This window comes from Equus caballus, chromosome 1 (genome assembly GCF_041296265.1).
Source record: "Equus caballus isolate H_3958 breed thoroughbred chromosome 1, TB-T2T, whole genome shotgun sequence".
Classification (NCBI taxonomy): Eukaryota; Metazoa; Chordata; class Mammalia; order Perissodactyla; family Equidae; genus Equus; species Equus caballus.
In genome coordinates this window covers 2006027-2021333 of record NC_091684.1, presented here as the reverse complement: position 1 = coordinate 2021333, position 15307 = coordinate 2006027, and the positions used below count along the sequence as shown (strand labels likewise).

The 15307-nt window shown below is 54.9% G+C and overlaps 1 protein-coding gene across 2 annotated transcripts in view; it reads left to right on the top strand.

Moving 5' to 3' along the window:
• INPP5A (inositol polyphosphate-5-phosphatase A) overlaps positions 1-15307 on the top strand; it is a 235267-nt gene that overhangs the window by 61590 nt on the left and 158370 nt on the right. For both annotated transcript variants that reach the window (XM_023636652.2, XM_023636663.2), the window contains exon 2: positions 3160-3201. In XM_023636652.2, coding sequence (XP_023492420.1) covers positions 3160-3201 — 42 coding nt within the window. The remainder of the gene's footprint in view (positions 1-3159; positions 3202-15307) is intronic.

The following is a 15307-nucleotide window of genomic DNA, read 5'->3' as shown; positions in this document are numbered from 1 at the left end:
CTCTGTCGTTTATTTAGATCTGCAGTTTAATTATTCCCCAGCCTTTGAGTGGCCTCTTTCTAAACAGTAAACAAATACAGACGTATCTTTGTTTAAAGCACTTTTATTAGGACTGTTTGGTTTTATTGTTTCAGTGGATCCCCAGTCAGAGTGGGCTGAAAGTCCTGTTAGTGATTTAGATGAGAGAGTGACCAAGAATTGGGCTAGAGGAACGTAAAATCCCAAAGCCACTTCCAGACTGTGACCGACTGTGTCCCACTGTTGGTTTCCACATGTGCGTCTGCTGGCCTCCAGAGGGTCAGCCGGGCGGACGGCCTCCAGCGGGCGCCCAGGGCTGTGCCTGCCCCAGGCGACGTGGGCCAGGCTGTGAGACGGGCCGTGCAGGCTCTCGGCAGCCTCGCTCGAGGTCCTGATCCATTTTGCAAACGGGACAGGGAGCTGTCATTACTCACGGCGGCTAGAGCTGGATGTGGGGCTGAAGGCCATGTGAGCAGATCAGAGGGACACGTGCTGGTCAGTGTGAATTGACGGCTTCTTGGCGGCATCAGAGCCAGGCTGTCCTCACTTGGGCCTTGCGACCATTGTCCCTCCTTTCCTTCCCAGGCGGTGGTGCGGGTCGGTGACAGCAGGGAGAGCAGGCCCGTGCAGTGGTGGTTTTGGGTTGGCAGGCTGCTGGCCTCAGAGGCTCTGGCTCCCTGCTGCGGGCCGTGGTCTCCATTGCTCCAAGGCTGGGCCTGGGCAGGGTGGGTGGCCGTGGCAGGCGGTGGCGGGGGTGTTTGCACACGTGGGTGTGTGCCTGCTTGTGCTGGGGGCATGTTGTAGAAGGCCTGACTCAGGGGTTCTGCTTGCCAGAGGACAGTAGGAGCGGCCTGCAGGGGCGCCAGGACCGGGTGGAGGAGTGCCGTGGTGGTGCAGGGTGCTCCCTGTCGGGACCTGAACACAGGCCTGCCGTGCTGGCTGACCCACCATTTGTCGGGGTCTGTCCAGCCTCTGCACCCAGGACACAGAGGAGGGAATGCGTGTGGCTGCTGTCACAAGGACACACAGGCACACTAAGTCTTCACGCCCATCCCCGTTGTCCCTGCATTGGTCCCTGGTCATCGCAGTCCAGGGTCACGCAGGGAGGCAGGCATTACCACCTACGTGTTCTCGTGCGAGTGGGAGGCAGGAGACGGGGCTGGCACAGAGGAGCCGGGTGCTGGGCGGGCCCATGGGGAGCAAGCTGCAGAGGTGACTGCTGATGCCGCCTGAGTCGGCTTTGCCTCATCCCTGAGCGCGGCGGGCGCAGTGTATTCGCACCTGCCCCTGCAGCCCCGTCGTGGGCCCACCTTGCCACACTCACGTGGCTGGGGCTCCCGGAGCACAGCAGGACAGGAAGTCACGGTCCGCCCTCCTGCGGGCTGCTTCTGGGACTTCCTGTTCAGGGCTGAATAGTGTTCGTTGTCTGGATAGACCACAGTTTGTCCACTCACCCAGGGGTGGGCATCCGGACTGTTTCCCTCTCGGCTCCTGAGACTGTGGGCGTTCGTGTACAGCTTCTGTGTGGACGTGTTTCCGTTTCTCCGGGGCTCACACCTGGGAGGGGAGCTGCGGGGTCGTGTGGTGACTCCGTGTTTAGCATTTTAAGGACCGTTCCACAGAGGCTGCAGCGTTACATCCCTCAGCCTGTCTCAGGGCTCCAGTTTCTCCACATCCTCGCCAGACTTGCTGGCATTCTCCTGGATTTCAGCCGTCCGCATGGGTGTGCAGTGGTATCTCTCTGTGGCTTGATTTGTGTTTCCCTGACAGCTAACAATGTTCAGCATCTTTCCGTGTGCTTATTGGTCATTCTGTTCACACGCTCTGCCCAGTTTTAATTGGTCACTTGTCTTTTGTGGCCATCTCTTCTTTGCTCACCTGGGAGGGTGATGGGGTGGGTGCAGCACCCCCCTCCAGTGAGCGGGAGGTGGGCCGGGGCCCGCTGGGTGGGGGTGGCCTGCACTGGGCCTGGCTCCCGAACTCGGTCTTGGTGAGCGGAAGGCCCCACAGCTGGCTGGACCCTGGCCTCCATCTCTGTGGGTGGATCTCCAGGGTCCTCCACTCTCTCCTATGGTCTGTAGGCTCTTGTTTCACAGCGGGGTTTTTTTCTTCCTTCGTTAATTTATTTGAAGTTCAGTCTTCCTGCTCATCAGGCCACTGAGAAGTGTCAGCTGACACAAGGCCTAAGCGCCTGTGGGCGGCCTCCCGATGCTGGTGCCCTGCGGCCTGTGGGTGGTGCCTTTGCCGCCGTGCTCAGCCTGGTCCCCGGGCTCCACGCCACGGCGTCGGAGCTCTGCTCTGGTCGGGCCTGTGGTCTGAGCAGGGGCCTGAGTCCCAAGGGGCGCTGGCTGGTTTTGTTTTGGGTCATGGTGAAGACACACAACGCTGGATCTGTCATTCTTACAGTTTTCAAGTGTGCGGTGAGGCGCGTGAGCGCAGGCCCCAGGGTTCTCACCTCCAGGTCTGACGCTGCACCCATCGCACTTGAGTCCGGCTGCGGGGCCCTCGTTTTAAAGCGTGCTCTTCCTGAGCAGTCCCATGTCCATGTCCAGGGCTGCGGTTTCCTCTTGGCGCCTCGTCCACGGCTGGGTTTGGTGGGGCCGTGCGCCCCCTTGGCCGGCTGTCTGGTGGTCCAGGACCCCCAGCAGGGATGCATGTGAAGACATCTCATTTCTTGCTTTGTGGGCTCTTTGCTGGCTCTTCCTGGGCGTCCAGAACATCCTCTCTGCTCTGCCTGGTTCTTGAAGCCAGCCCTGAGGTGGCAGCGCGCACAGTCCCGCCATGGCCGTGTGGACAAAGGCTGCTCCTTGGCCAGCTGGCTGGGTCTGCCCTCCGCCATCCTGCAGCAGACACCCCGCCTGAGCTCCTCCCTGTGACTGCCGTGGGGGACTGGGCAGGGCTGCAGGTTGAGCATGGATGCCGGGCGCTGTGGGGCCTGCCCTTTGGCGGGCGAGGTTTGCAGGGGAGGCTGCAGATCAGGCCCTCCATGCAGAGCGGGGTCCCCTCATGTGGAGGGAGAGGCTCCCCGTGCAGAGTGGGGTGACCCCCTTGTGTGCACACCCCAGCTCCCACAACGATCAGGTGTGTTTGGTGCTGTGTCAATGGTCATCTGACTGTCTTTTCTTTCTTCTTAATTTACAGCCAGAAAACCTGCAGAAGAACTGGCTTCGGGAATTTTATCAGGTAAGAACTGCTTGAGCCAGCGTGTTCTTTGAGCTGGATTGCTTATGCGATAATATTTATTCCTGTGGAAATCCCGTCTTGTCTGTGCAGCATGCAGACTGGCACTGTCACGGTGCCGACTGTAACAGGTGTCACATTTCTACTTCACCCTCAGTCGAGTTCCTCCTTCAGGTCCCTTTTCAGGCTCCCCTCCTTTCGGCTGGGATTCCGGGAACCTGTCGAGAGGGTCCTGTGGTCGCAGTGTGAAGGTGGTCAGGCCACGCAGAGGGGCTGCTGTGCACTCTGGCAGGACGTGTGGGTGACTGGGCCAGGGGAGGTGCCGTCAGGATGAGGTGCAGACTCCAGCGTGTCTGAGCAGATGTTGAGTGAGCCCCTGGGTCGAGGTGGGTTCTGCTCTGGGTGCTGGGGTGCAGCTCTGAGAGGCGGATGGAGGGTGCTGCTCCCGGAGCCTGTGTTCCACGAGGAGACGCATGGTCAGCACAACCAAGACCAGCTCAGGACCTGCAAGGCTGTAGCCTGGGTCCAGGTTGTGCGTGTGTGTATGCGTGCATGTTGGACCCCAGGTAGGGTGTTTGAGAGGCCACTCTGAGGAGGGGATGTTTAGACTGAGGCATGGTGGATGGGAAGGGCTGAGCAGCCAAGGGCATCCAATTTGGCCGGGGTGGCCGGGTGGCTGTGGGCTATCAGGAGGCGAGTGTGGCCGCAGCCCAGAGGGTAGTGCAGGGTAGAGACAGCGTGGGGTGAGGCAGGGCCCGGCCACCAAGGCCCTTGCGACAGTGGGGGAAGGGCTGTGGGGAACTGTGCCTCTGCGTCCTCCTTGTCCCCACTGCGTCCCACCGTCCCCCTTGCACCCCTCTCGCCCTGTCCTCCTGCAGCTCTGCTGAGCCCAGCAGATGTGTTTTGTGAGCAGGAGGCAGTAGCAGATATTGGGAAGTGGCCTCTGGGCCTCCCTTCCTCCCGACCTCAGGGCCTGGTGGGTTGAGACCCAAGGGGCTGAGGGGGTGGCACTGTGGTGGGTACACTTTGGGTGGTGCTGTGTCCTGACTGTCCCCTGAAAGGTGCTGGCTCTGGGCTAGGGAACCTGAGCACAGGTGGATGAAAATGGGCCAGTGAGCTGCTTGGGCTCCTGCAGTCCACGCTGGGCATTGAGGGGCCACCATGTGTTGGGTCTACCGGTGCTGAGCCATCCATGTCCTACTAGATGCTCAGGGCCAGTGGTAGGGCGATGGCGGGTCCTGCTCCCGTTCTGGAGATGACAGTGGGACCTGGAGGGGAGAGCCGTGGGGCAGGTCTTCCTGTCCCTCACCGGAAGGTGTCCGCCTGGGGTGTTTGGAGGTGGTGTCCTTCCCTCCCCGTCCAACATGGACTGTCTGCCAGGCATCCTGCCAGGTTCTTGGCTGGGATGAAAGGCCTAGGAGGAGGAGGCATCAGGAAGGTTCTGGAAGGAGCATCCTTTGGGATAGGGCAGGCAAGAGGTCATCAGAGGGAGGGTCTCTGGCAGTAGGGTGGGGCTCGGTTCCACATCACTGGTGGGTTCTGAGCCCTTGCTCCCCACATGCTGCCCTGCCCAGTAGAAACCTGACGTCAGGGACCCCTGGCTGAAGCCCAGGCTGGCGGAGCTATGGTGTATCAGCTCCACGAGTGCAGCTTGCCAGCGGGGGGAGGGCGAGGTTCCCCTCCTGGTGCCTTCGGGGGTCAGATGCGCTCTGGGGCTCCCTCTTCCCGCGGCCATGGAGTGAGAGGCCCCATGTCTGGCTGGAGCCCCGTCCAGCTCTCTCCGTGTCTGTGTTGGTTTTGGCCAGAACAGCTGCGGTGTGAATTTGCAGCTTTTGTTTGTTTGTTTGCTTTTCAAAGCAGGGCCTGGGAGGGTGTGTGCTGAGCACGAGTCTGAGATTCGTCGGGGACACACCTGGAGGGGCGAGTGGGCAGCTGGCCTGGCTCCGGGCTGGGAGGGGTCCTGGCAGTGAGGGTCCCAAGGGAGCATGCATGAAGCCTGCCCATGTGCGGGGGCCGTCCTCGGTGACGGGGGCAGTTGTGGGGAGCAGGCAATGAGACCCCGACTTGGCAGGCCCTGTTCTGGGTCTCAGAGCACACTCCCACCTTCCTCTCCTTCGACTTTGCCGAGGACTAGAGTCACTGGTGTGTTTCCGACGGTCGGGTAGCCAGTGGTCTGAGAATGAGTCAGAGCACGGCGGCTCTACTCTTTGTGAACTTGGACCCCCGGAAAACCAGCCCACAGCCATGTCCCTCCTTTCTGAGCCTCCTCGCTGCACACGTGCGTGTCGGGCTGTTTCTGGAACCCAGAACCCGACAGGGCAGGCAGCTGGCACTTTGCTTGAGGCCCGTTTCCAGAGCACCTGGTGTCCTTCCTGGAGCGCTAAGCCTTTACAAAGAGAAGAGGAGACAGCACGATGGGTGCTTTGTGACGGATGCGGCTTTTCCTGGTTCGTAAGCAGAAGCCTCTTTGGAAGGAAGAAATTTCAGTGACACTTAGAGAATTTTCAGTGACAATTCATTAAGAGTAAGATTTGAACACAGTTGCCCCTCCGACACTTTTTTGGGCTGACTTGCTGGATGAGGTGATCATCCGGCTGACCGTGGCTCAACGGCTGGCCTGAGTGGAGAGCGAGTGGGCGCCGCCCCGAGCAAGGGCTGACGTAACCGCCTCTGACCACTGCTCGCCGGGCCCATGGCCCAGGGGCGCTGAGCGGCTGCTGCTATCCTTTTCTTTTCTTTTCTTTTTTAATCCTAGTTTCTATTATGCAGTTATTTTATTTTTCAGAGTCGCCTTTAACACACTGCCTTTATAAACAGAATTGAGTATGAGCTTCATGCTCCTTAGAACCCTTGGAATAACTTTTGTTTCCTGTAAACTTGATCACTGTGAAAACGCAGGAGGCAGGAGGAAACGTTTTCGTTTCCATCGTTAGTCCTGATGAGCTCTGAGGCCTTCTCACGTGTTCTGTCCTGGCGTCAGGCCGGGTGGTCAGCCTTGCAGAAGATGCAGATCCTGGTGTCACCCCAGCTGGCGCCCCTGTCCTGTCCTGCCCTCCCGTCCCAGCTCTGACCTCTTCCAAGTGTCAGGCTCCTGGACCCATCGCCATGACCCCACGGTCTTCCGTGTGTTGGGGTGCCCAGGCCCCAAGTGCAGGATCGGGCCCGCCTCTCACCCGCCAGGCCACCAGCACAGCTCGTGCGCCCTCTTCACAGCCCATCCAGGACCTCCCCGGGGCCCGGCCACGTTGCCAGGCCCTTCTCCGGCAGTAGCAGCCGCTCTCTGGAAACGGGACTCAGGTCGTGTTGCTCTCCTGCTCCCTGTCTCAGGTGTGCGAGCTGGGGTCTGTGGGCCTGCCTGCCTGCCCACTGCCTCCCTCTGGCTCTGCTTTGTCCCTCTGGCCATCCTGCGTCCCCAGACATACTTGGTGTTTCGGGCCTTGGCGCTTGCTCTTCCCTGGATGTGCCCTCCGTCCGTGTCCTTGTCCTTGCTGCCCCTTGGGGAGGCCCCTCCTGGTCACCCTCTTGGCCTCCCCCCAGGTCTTAGTGTGCTTCATGGCTTCATCTCGCTCTGAGCTTGCATTCGGTACTGGTGGTTACTTACTTACTTCTCCCTCCCACTGGAAGCACAAGCTGCACACCTGTGGGACTGAATCTTGTGTCCCCGAAGTCCGTATGCTGGAGCCTCATCCCCAGCGTGGTGGTATTGGAGGTGGCACCTGTGAAGGTCACCAGGTTCAGAAGAGGTGATGAGGCTGGGGCCCATGATGGGATGAGTGCCCTTATCTGCAGAGGAAGGGGCCGTGGCTTGGGAAGTGCCAGCTGCCTTTCCAGGTGCTGGGGGCCAGCAGTGCAAGGGCCAGATGCCCCTGCCCTCAGGAGCTTCCACTGCACTGCGGAGACGCCGGACACACCCAGCGTGGCCCAGGGGCTGGCACTGGGAAGGAGGCAAGCCATGGGCGGCTGGGGTGCAGGGCCCTTTCATGGGGTCCCCAGGACAGCTCTCGGGGAGGCCGCAGCAAGGCCCGAAGGCAGGGTGGGAGCAGCCATTCTGCTTCGGTTGGTCATGTCTAACCTTAGTTCCTCAAACTGCGGGCAAGGTTCTAGGAAGTTAATTTGAACCTTTTCCCCATTTACAAAGGTGGTGTGTTGCCTGTCAGCTCTTGGGGCAGGGACCTGTCTTGCTCATTGCCGAATGCTGAGCACCCAGGAGTGTCTGACGCGTGGCTGTGCTTAGCGGTTCTTTGTTGAATAATACTCGGGAAATTACACAAAGCAGAAAAGTATTTATAAATGAATCTCCCCCACGCTGTCCTGCCTTTAGTTTGAGGAGTGCACCCGCGTGTCTGGCCGTCTGCGTGGATGGAGGAAAAGGTAATTCTTCCTTAGCCGGTCACAGATAAGTGTCGTTTTGCAGCTTACTCTTCTTTTGGTAGACCGGAAAATCTTTCTGTATAAATTAATATAAGCTATCTGTTTTAATGGCTTCAGAGTATTTCATTAAATGGGTAGGCCGTCATTTTTCTCTGGATGGACTCTTAGGTTGTTTCCAGTTTGTTTGTAGTCATGCTGTGGATAAATTTAAAAACAGATATAGTGTTGGCTCACACGCAAATATAAAATAAGCAAGCATCGAAGATTGTTTGGTGAGATAAATATTTTTGTTTATTAACGAGAGAACCAATAAGTTAGAATTGGTTCAAAGAAGAAAACAAACGGCAAACAAATGGATTCTCCCCTCAGCAGTGCTGTGTGCGTTTGCATAATAGATGTAAACCTGGCCAATAATCAGTTGCATTCCACCGACACTGAGCTTCCCTGTGGTCAAGGACCATTTGCATCGCTATCTGTTTTTAGAATTCACAGAATTGTGGAATAGCTCTGCGATAGCTCTGCGATAAGTGGAGGTAGAAATCACCCACATTGGTGAGCCTAAGTGGAGGTAGAAATCACCCACATTGGTGAGCCGAACAGGCACTTTCTAGTCTTTTTTGCTCATTTTAAAGTCTTTTCACTTTTTTCTCCTGAGAGTAATTTAAAAAATATGGTGATGAGCAAATCTGCTTCCAACTGACTTGGAGGAACCAGGTGCCAAGTTTACCCTCCTGCCTTAAACAAATTAACCCCAGAAAGCCTCTACAAAACAGGGGTTTTCAGAGATCAGACAACAGGCCATGCATCCAGGGCAGTGACGTCCGGGAGAGGGGAGGAGAGGGAAGCCCTGTCGTTGGCCTGGTTTGCGCCCCGGAGAGCACTTCCAGGCTGGTATCCAACAGGGTAAAAGTCACGGTTTTATTGTTTGCATCCAATCAAAAATTACCGGGCAGTCAAAGAAGCAGGAAGATAGGACCCATAATGAGAAAAATCCGTCAAGAGTATGGCTAGAGGATCAGTTTTATTGATCTTGGTGAACCTGCTTTTGGTTTTATTGGTTGTGTCTGTTTTTCTCTTTTCTCCTTCACTGATTTCTGCTTTTTATTTATTTTTTTCTTACTTTTGATTACTTTGGGTTTACTTTGCTCCTTTAAATGTAATTTCTGAAGGTAGAGGACAAAAATGACCAATTTCAGAAATTTGACATGGGGCATCATCACTAAAATCCTTCTGACATTAAGAAGATAGTAAGGGGAATCTCATGAACAACTTTATGCCAATAGATTTGGAAACATATGAAAGGAACATATTTTTTGAAAAGCAGGGTATCAAAGCTTAGTTGAGAGGAAATAAATGAGCTCAGTAGCCTTCTATCTATTAAAGTAAGATTTGCTCAACTTTCCCACAAGAAACCCTCCAGAACCAGATGGTTTCACTGGTGAATTCTATCAAACATTCACTCAAGAAACAACAGTTCTACAGAAGCTTTTCAAGAAGATTGAAGCACAGGTGATACTTCCTAACTCATCCTGTGACGCCGGCAGCACCCTGTCATCAAAGGCAGACAGAGGCACTGCGTGGTAAAAATACAGGTCAGTATCCCCCATGACATAAGTGCAAAAATTCATAAAACTTTAGCAAGTCAAATATAAACCCACACCTATATATAAACATATGTGATACACACGTAAGCATGTATCAGTATATCAAAAAGTTAATGCCTCATGGCCACGGGATGCAAGCCTGGCTTAACACTCAAAAGTTAATAAATAGAGTTTACCATGTTAACTGATTGAAGAAGAAAAACCATATGATCACCTCAGCAGATGCAGGAAAAAGTGTCTGACAAAATTCTATAAACATTTCTGATAAAAACTCCCAGCCAACTAGGGATAGAAGGGGCCTTAACCCTTTAAAGAGCATCTGCAGAGACCCCACGGCCAACAGCGTAGTTAGCGGTGAGAGGCGGGGTGCTCTGCAGGCTGGGAGTAGAGCAAGGATGCCTGTCTTGCCTCTCTGTTCACATGGTACCGATGGTCGTAGCCAGTGCAATGGGACAACAAAGGAAATAGTCACACAGATGTGAAAGGAAGAAATAAAAACTCTCTCTGTTGGCAGAAGTCATGCCTAGGTGTTTAGAAAATCATGAGGAATCCACAAAACTTTATTAATGTAAGTGAATTTATTTAGTTTGCAACATAGAAGTTCCGTTTGAAAACATCTTCTTTATATTACCTATGAACAGTTGGAAACTTAAGAAATAATATTTACAATAGCACTAAAATGAAATACTTGCGTATAAATCTAATGAAATATGTTGATATCTCTACACTGAAGACTATGAAACACTGATGAAAGGAATCCGAGAGGATGTAAAGAAAGAGCTATGCCATGTTCATGGTGGGAAGACTAAACTGTGTTAACACGTTCACTCACGTTCCAGTCAGTCTCTGCAGGATGTTTGGGTGGAAGACTGCAAGATGGTTCTGAAATTTATATGGTAAAGCAGACGAACTAGAATAGCCAAAACAGTTTTGAAAAAACCCCAGTCAAATTTAAGGAGTCACACTTTCTGATCTCAATACGTCCGTGAAGCTACGGCAGTCGAGACTGTGCTTTTGGCAGGACAGAGATCTAGATGAGGGGAACGAAGAGATGTGGGAATAGACCCACAGGTGTGGCCAGGGCTTGACAGAGGTGAAAGTCACTCGTTAGGGAGAGGTCAGCCTCGCAACAAATGGTGCTGGAATAATTGGACATCCATAAGCAAAGATTTGTTAGAATACCAAAAGCACAATTCATAAAAGAAAAACATTGATAAATTAGAACTTATAATTAGGAACTTCTGCTCTTTGTAAGACACTGTTGAAAGACATGTTGCAGATGAGGACGTGGGGGGAATGTTTGCAAGTTGCATATCTGATGAAGGACTTGTATCTAGAATATGTAAGGAACTCTCAAGTCGGTAATAAGAAATTAAAGAACCCAGTTGAAAATGAGCAAAAGATTTGAACAGACACTTTACCAAAGAAGATACACAAGTGATAAGTAAGCATGTGAAAAGCTGCTCAACATCACTGTCCTACGGGAAATGCAAATTAGAATCACATGAGATATCAGCTCTGTCCATTAGATGGGCTAAAATTAACAAAACAAAGTGTGAAAACCCTGACGATACCCAGGGCTGACAAGGACACGGTGCACGTGGCACCCTCACATCCTGCTGCTGGGCATCCAGAGTGGTGTGGCCACTTTGGAAAATGGTCTGTCCATTTTTATAAAGTTCAACTTAGACTCACCACGGGACCCAAGAACCCCACCCTGTACCCCGTTGATGTGAAAATGTGTGTTTACACAGAAGCCTGAAGTGGGTGTTCCCAGTGGCTTTGTTTGTAACCTGTCCTGGAGAGAAGGCAGACGCAACCGCCACATGCCGTCCGATTGTGCTGATGTGGTGTGTGGGACAGGCAAGACTGGGGACCGAGGCGGCCTGCTGCTGCAGGAGGGGCCTTGGACGAGATGGTGCCCAGGGCACGGGGACCTTGTGAGGCCTGATGTCACCGCTCCATATTCTGGGGTGGCGCTGGTCATTGAGAAACACGTGTTTTCCTCTGAGACCCCCAGTCTTCCGCATTCCAACCCATGGGTCCCGTCTGTTTTCTAGCTCCGCTCTTGCTGTGGCTGCACTCGTCCTGGGTCTGCAGATCCCATCTACAGGTGCTCCCCACTTCCCGGGTGTTCATTTCGAGGCTGGGCCTCCTTTCCAGATGCGTGGTCCCAGCTGCCAGCCTCCCCTGGATGTCTCTCAGGCTGAACTTCTCTGTCCCCTGCCCCCACACCAGTCCTGCGTCCCTGACTCCCTCCTGCTGATGGAGCTCCCAGCTCGGGCCTCAATCTCGGAATTTGCTCTGCTCTTCTCTGCCTCTCTTGTCTTGCATCCCACGTCGGCAAGTGCTGTCACCACTACCTTCAGAGTATCTTTGCTCCTGTCCCTGCTGCCACCCTGGCAGGCCTCTCTAGTCTCCCTGGCTGGCTGCAGTGGCTTCCTCCTGGTCTGCTTCTTCGCCTGCATCCTTCCTGCCTCCTGGCCACTGAGCAGCCTGTTCATGAGCCAGATGCTCACTGAGGCCTCCAAGGTCCTGCATGAGCTCCCTCCTTGTTCTTCCTGCCTCAGGACCTTGGCACATGCTGTTCCCTCCGACTGACCGTCTTCTCCTTGCGTGTCTGTTCACTTGCTCTCTTGGATCATGCAGGCTGGGAGGCTTTAGCTGACTGCCTCCTTTAAAACTGCAGCCCCTTCTTCTCATTCCCTCTCCTGCGCCTGCGGGTATTACTCTTCTCTGTTGCACCAGGTCTCCCAACATCCCATATCATTTTTTACTCTCATTCCACGGAGGCAGGAGTACACCCCAGCTTCTAGGTCAGTAAATATTCATGCCTTATTTGGGGTGCCCAGAGCACACCCTGAGACAGGATCTTGGTGGACCTTGTTCTGGCGGGGCAGCGAGTACCAGGAGGGGACTGGGCTGTGGGACTGGCCGGGATGCTCAGGGAGTGCTGAGGGGTACGCCTGTGCTGTGAGCAGTGCGACCCGTTGGCCAGTCCTGAGGCATCTTGACCAAGGGCCAGGCTCTGTTATTACTCTCAGTTCTTTTCTCTGGCTGAGGACAGGGGAGCATCTGGCCCGGGGTGCTACAGTGATGTGCGGAGATTGTGACCCAGATCAGACTCAGGGTTGGACGCTGGTGTGGGAGGGCCAGAGCTCGGGGCCCAGAGCACAGCCCGGCCGGGTGCTTCCTGTGCACTGGGCCTGTGGACGTGTCTGCCCCAGCCGCAGGTCCCCAGTGTGCTCGGTCTGTCTGCCTGCCCAAGGTGTGACCTGTACCGGTGAGAGGCGTCGTCCTGGTGTGCAGCCTTCTCAGTTCCCTCCCCTCGTCCCGTCGAGGTGGGGCCCTTCCGTCACCCACCAAGTCCTCTCCTGCCCCTCCCTCCACCCCTCCCCTCACCTCTCCCCGGGTCTGAGTTCCTTCACCGCAGGTGTGTGCGCCTTTCCAGAACTGCACATGACTGGAGCCCTGCAGAATATGCTCTTTGATATCCGGCTTCTTTCAGTCTGCCCGGGTTTAGAGGGTATTCTGTCTTTCTGTGTGTGCTGGCAGTTCGCTCATCTTATCCTGAGCACATAGCTTGGGGTCCTCTGATCTGCTGACCCGACCGCCCGTCCGTGGCATCTGGGCTGCTTCCACTTCTGCTTCTTGGGAACAAAGCTGCTGTGAACATTTATGTGTGAGGCTTTCTGGGCACACATGTTTTCGTTCCTCTTGAGTGTGTTCCTAGGGGAGAATTGTTGCATCGTGGGGCAGACGTGTGTTGAAGGTTTTAAGAAACTGCCCTCCGAGGGCTCCCATCACCGCATCACAGCTCCGCAGTGGGAGGTGAGGGTTCTGGCCTCTCCATCTCCTTGGCCACATTTTGGGTTGTCGGTCCTTTATGTTTTAGCTCCCTGAGTATTAAATGCCTTATGACAATATACAGCCAGTCCTGGGAGTCTAGTGGTTCAAAGTCCATGCTCTCACCCCCACGGCCGGGGCTCGTGTCTGGGACAGGGAACCACACCACCCATCTATTGGTGGTCATACTGTGGTAGCTGTGATGCAGAAAGCTATAGCGCCGGGATTTCAAATACCAGCAGGGTCACCCCTGGTGGACAGGTTTCAGCCGAGCTTCCAGAGTAGACAGACCAGGAAGAAGGAGCTGGACACCCACTTCTGAAAAACTGGCCACGCAGACCCTATGAACAGCAGCAGGGCGTTGTCTGATGGAGCGCCAGGAGGTGAGAGGGTGGCGCAGTAGAGACTGGGCAGGGTCCGCTCTGCTGTCCACAGGGCTCGAGGGGTCGGAGTCAGCCCGACAGCACTGACAACAAGCAGTGTACAAGGAGGAAGCAGGCCGTTCAGAAGTTGTTAGGCCCACGCACAGTGATTTCTCGCTGTTCTAAACGGTTTCTTTGTTAGTGTGTGCAGAGCCCTCGGTAGAGGTGTGTAAAGCTGGTTTGGTGTTCATTTGTGTCAGCGCTTTAGGTTCTTTCTGGAGAGACAGTCAGAGCTTGCTGCGGGGTGCAGGCGTCAGCAGTCTTCGCCCTCTGTCCTCGTGTAGTGCAAGGAAGAGCGTGGTGGCTCTGGGAGGACCCTGCGGTGGCCCCACTCAGAGTCCTGCTTGACCCTTGAAGGGTCACTGCCTCTGCTGATGTCAGCATGACTGCACTGTGGCAGTTTGGTGCTGGGGCTGTGGGACGGACTGAATTGTGTCCCCCCAAGTTCACACGTTAGAGCCCTAACCCCAGGAGGATGGCCTTAGGAGGCGGGGCCTGGGAGGGGATTACGGTGTGAGCTGGAGCCCTCATGGTGGGATTAGGGCCTTATGAAAGAAACCCCAGGGAGCTCCCTTCTCCCTTCCACCATGTGAGGACATGGCGAGAAGATGGCCGTCTGTGAAGCAGGAAGCGGGTTCTTAGATGCCAGATCTGCCAGCACCAGGATCCTGACTTGCAGCTTCAGACTGTGAGAGGTGAATGTCTGTGTTTGTGAGCCGCCTGGCCCGTGGTCCTTTGTTACAGCAGCCCAGCAGACTAGGACAAGTGCCCCTTGACGAGAGACCCTGAGAGCTTGCTCTCTCTCCCCCTCCACTGTGTGAAGACACAGCAGGAAGACGGCCGTCTACAAGCCAGGAGAAGAGTCCTCACCGACCCTGCTGGCTCTCTGATCTTGGACTTCCAGCCTCCAGAACTGTGAGAAGATATACGGCTGTTGTGTGAGCCACCAGCCTGTGATATTCTACCAGAGAGATGCCCCGCTGATCTGGTGGCTGGCCCTGCTGCCTGCTGGCGAGGTCACAGAAGCTTGTGACATCCTGTGTGCTGGGCTGCGAGAAGAAATGCCTGCAGCCCACACAGCTGACTCCTGGCACCCTGGCTGGCCTGGCTCTGTGTGGGGTGTGGACTCTGGGAGGCATCTGAGCAGGGCCTCAAGGGGCTGAGTCTGGGCTTCCTCCTGGGGGCAGGCACCCAGCCTCCACCTGCACACAGCCCGGCACAGCCCTGGAGTAGAGGGAGGGCGGCCTGGGCCTTCAGAGGACCAGCTCCCCCGCCAACTCCAGGCCAGGGGTAGGCAGACGATCTTTAAGAGCAGAGTGTTTTCAAAGCATAGTTGGTAAACAGCAGTAATCTTTTCCTCTTGAGAAATTCTTTTGTCCCTTCTCTGCTCCTTATCTTGGCTGTCAGGCTCCCACTGGCTTGTTTGTAGGATGTAATTCCTTTTTAGGTCACTCAGATGCTCCTCTTTAGAGAAAGCCTAACAAGGCTGGCTGTTTCTATTTTTAACGCTGACTCTCGGCCAGTGGAGGGGACGTGCACTGGGCAGGCTGCTCAGCTGGTTTCCTGGGAACCGGGAGCCACCTCTTGTGCGGCCCCTTGCATGGCGTCAGGGGGCGGGGAAGCTGCTTTCCTTTGGCTGGTTGGGGTGTGTGTGTTTTAATTGCCCATGCTCTTGCTTGACAAAATTTCTAATTCACTCTTTTCCACAATGTTTTTCTTGGGCCTTCCTATGGAAGAACCCACATATTTTTATCAATTGCCTATTTGTTTCCTTAAAGTTAGAAGAAGCTGCTTTTTTTGGTAGAAGAACTTAGGCCAAGCACATGTGCAGCTTTGGGCAGTGACTCGCTCATTGTCCAGGTGAAG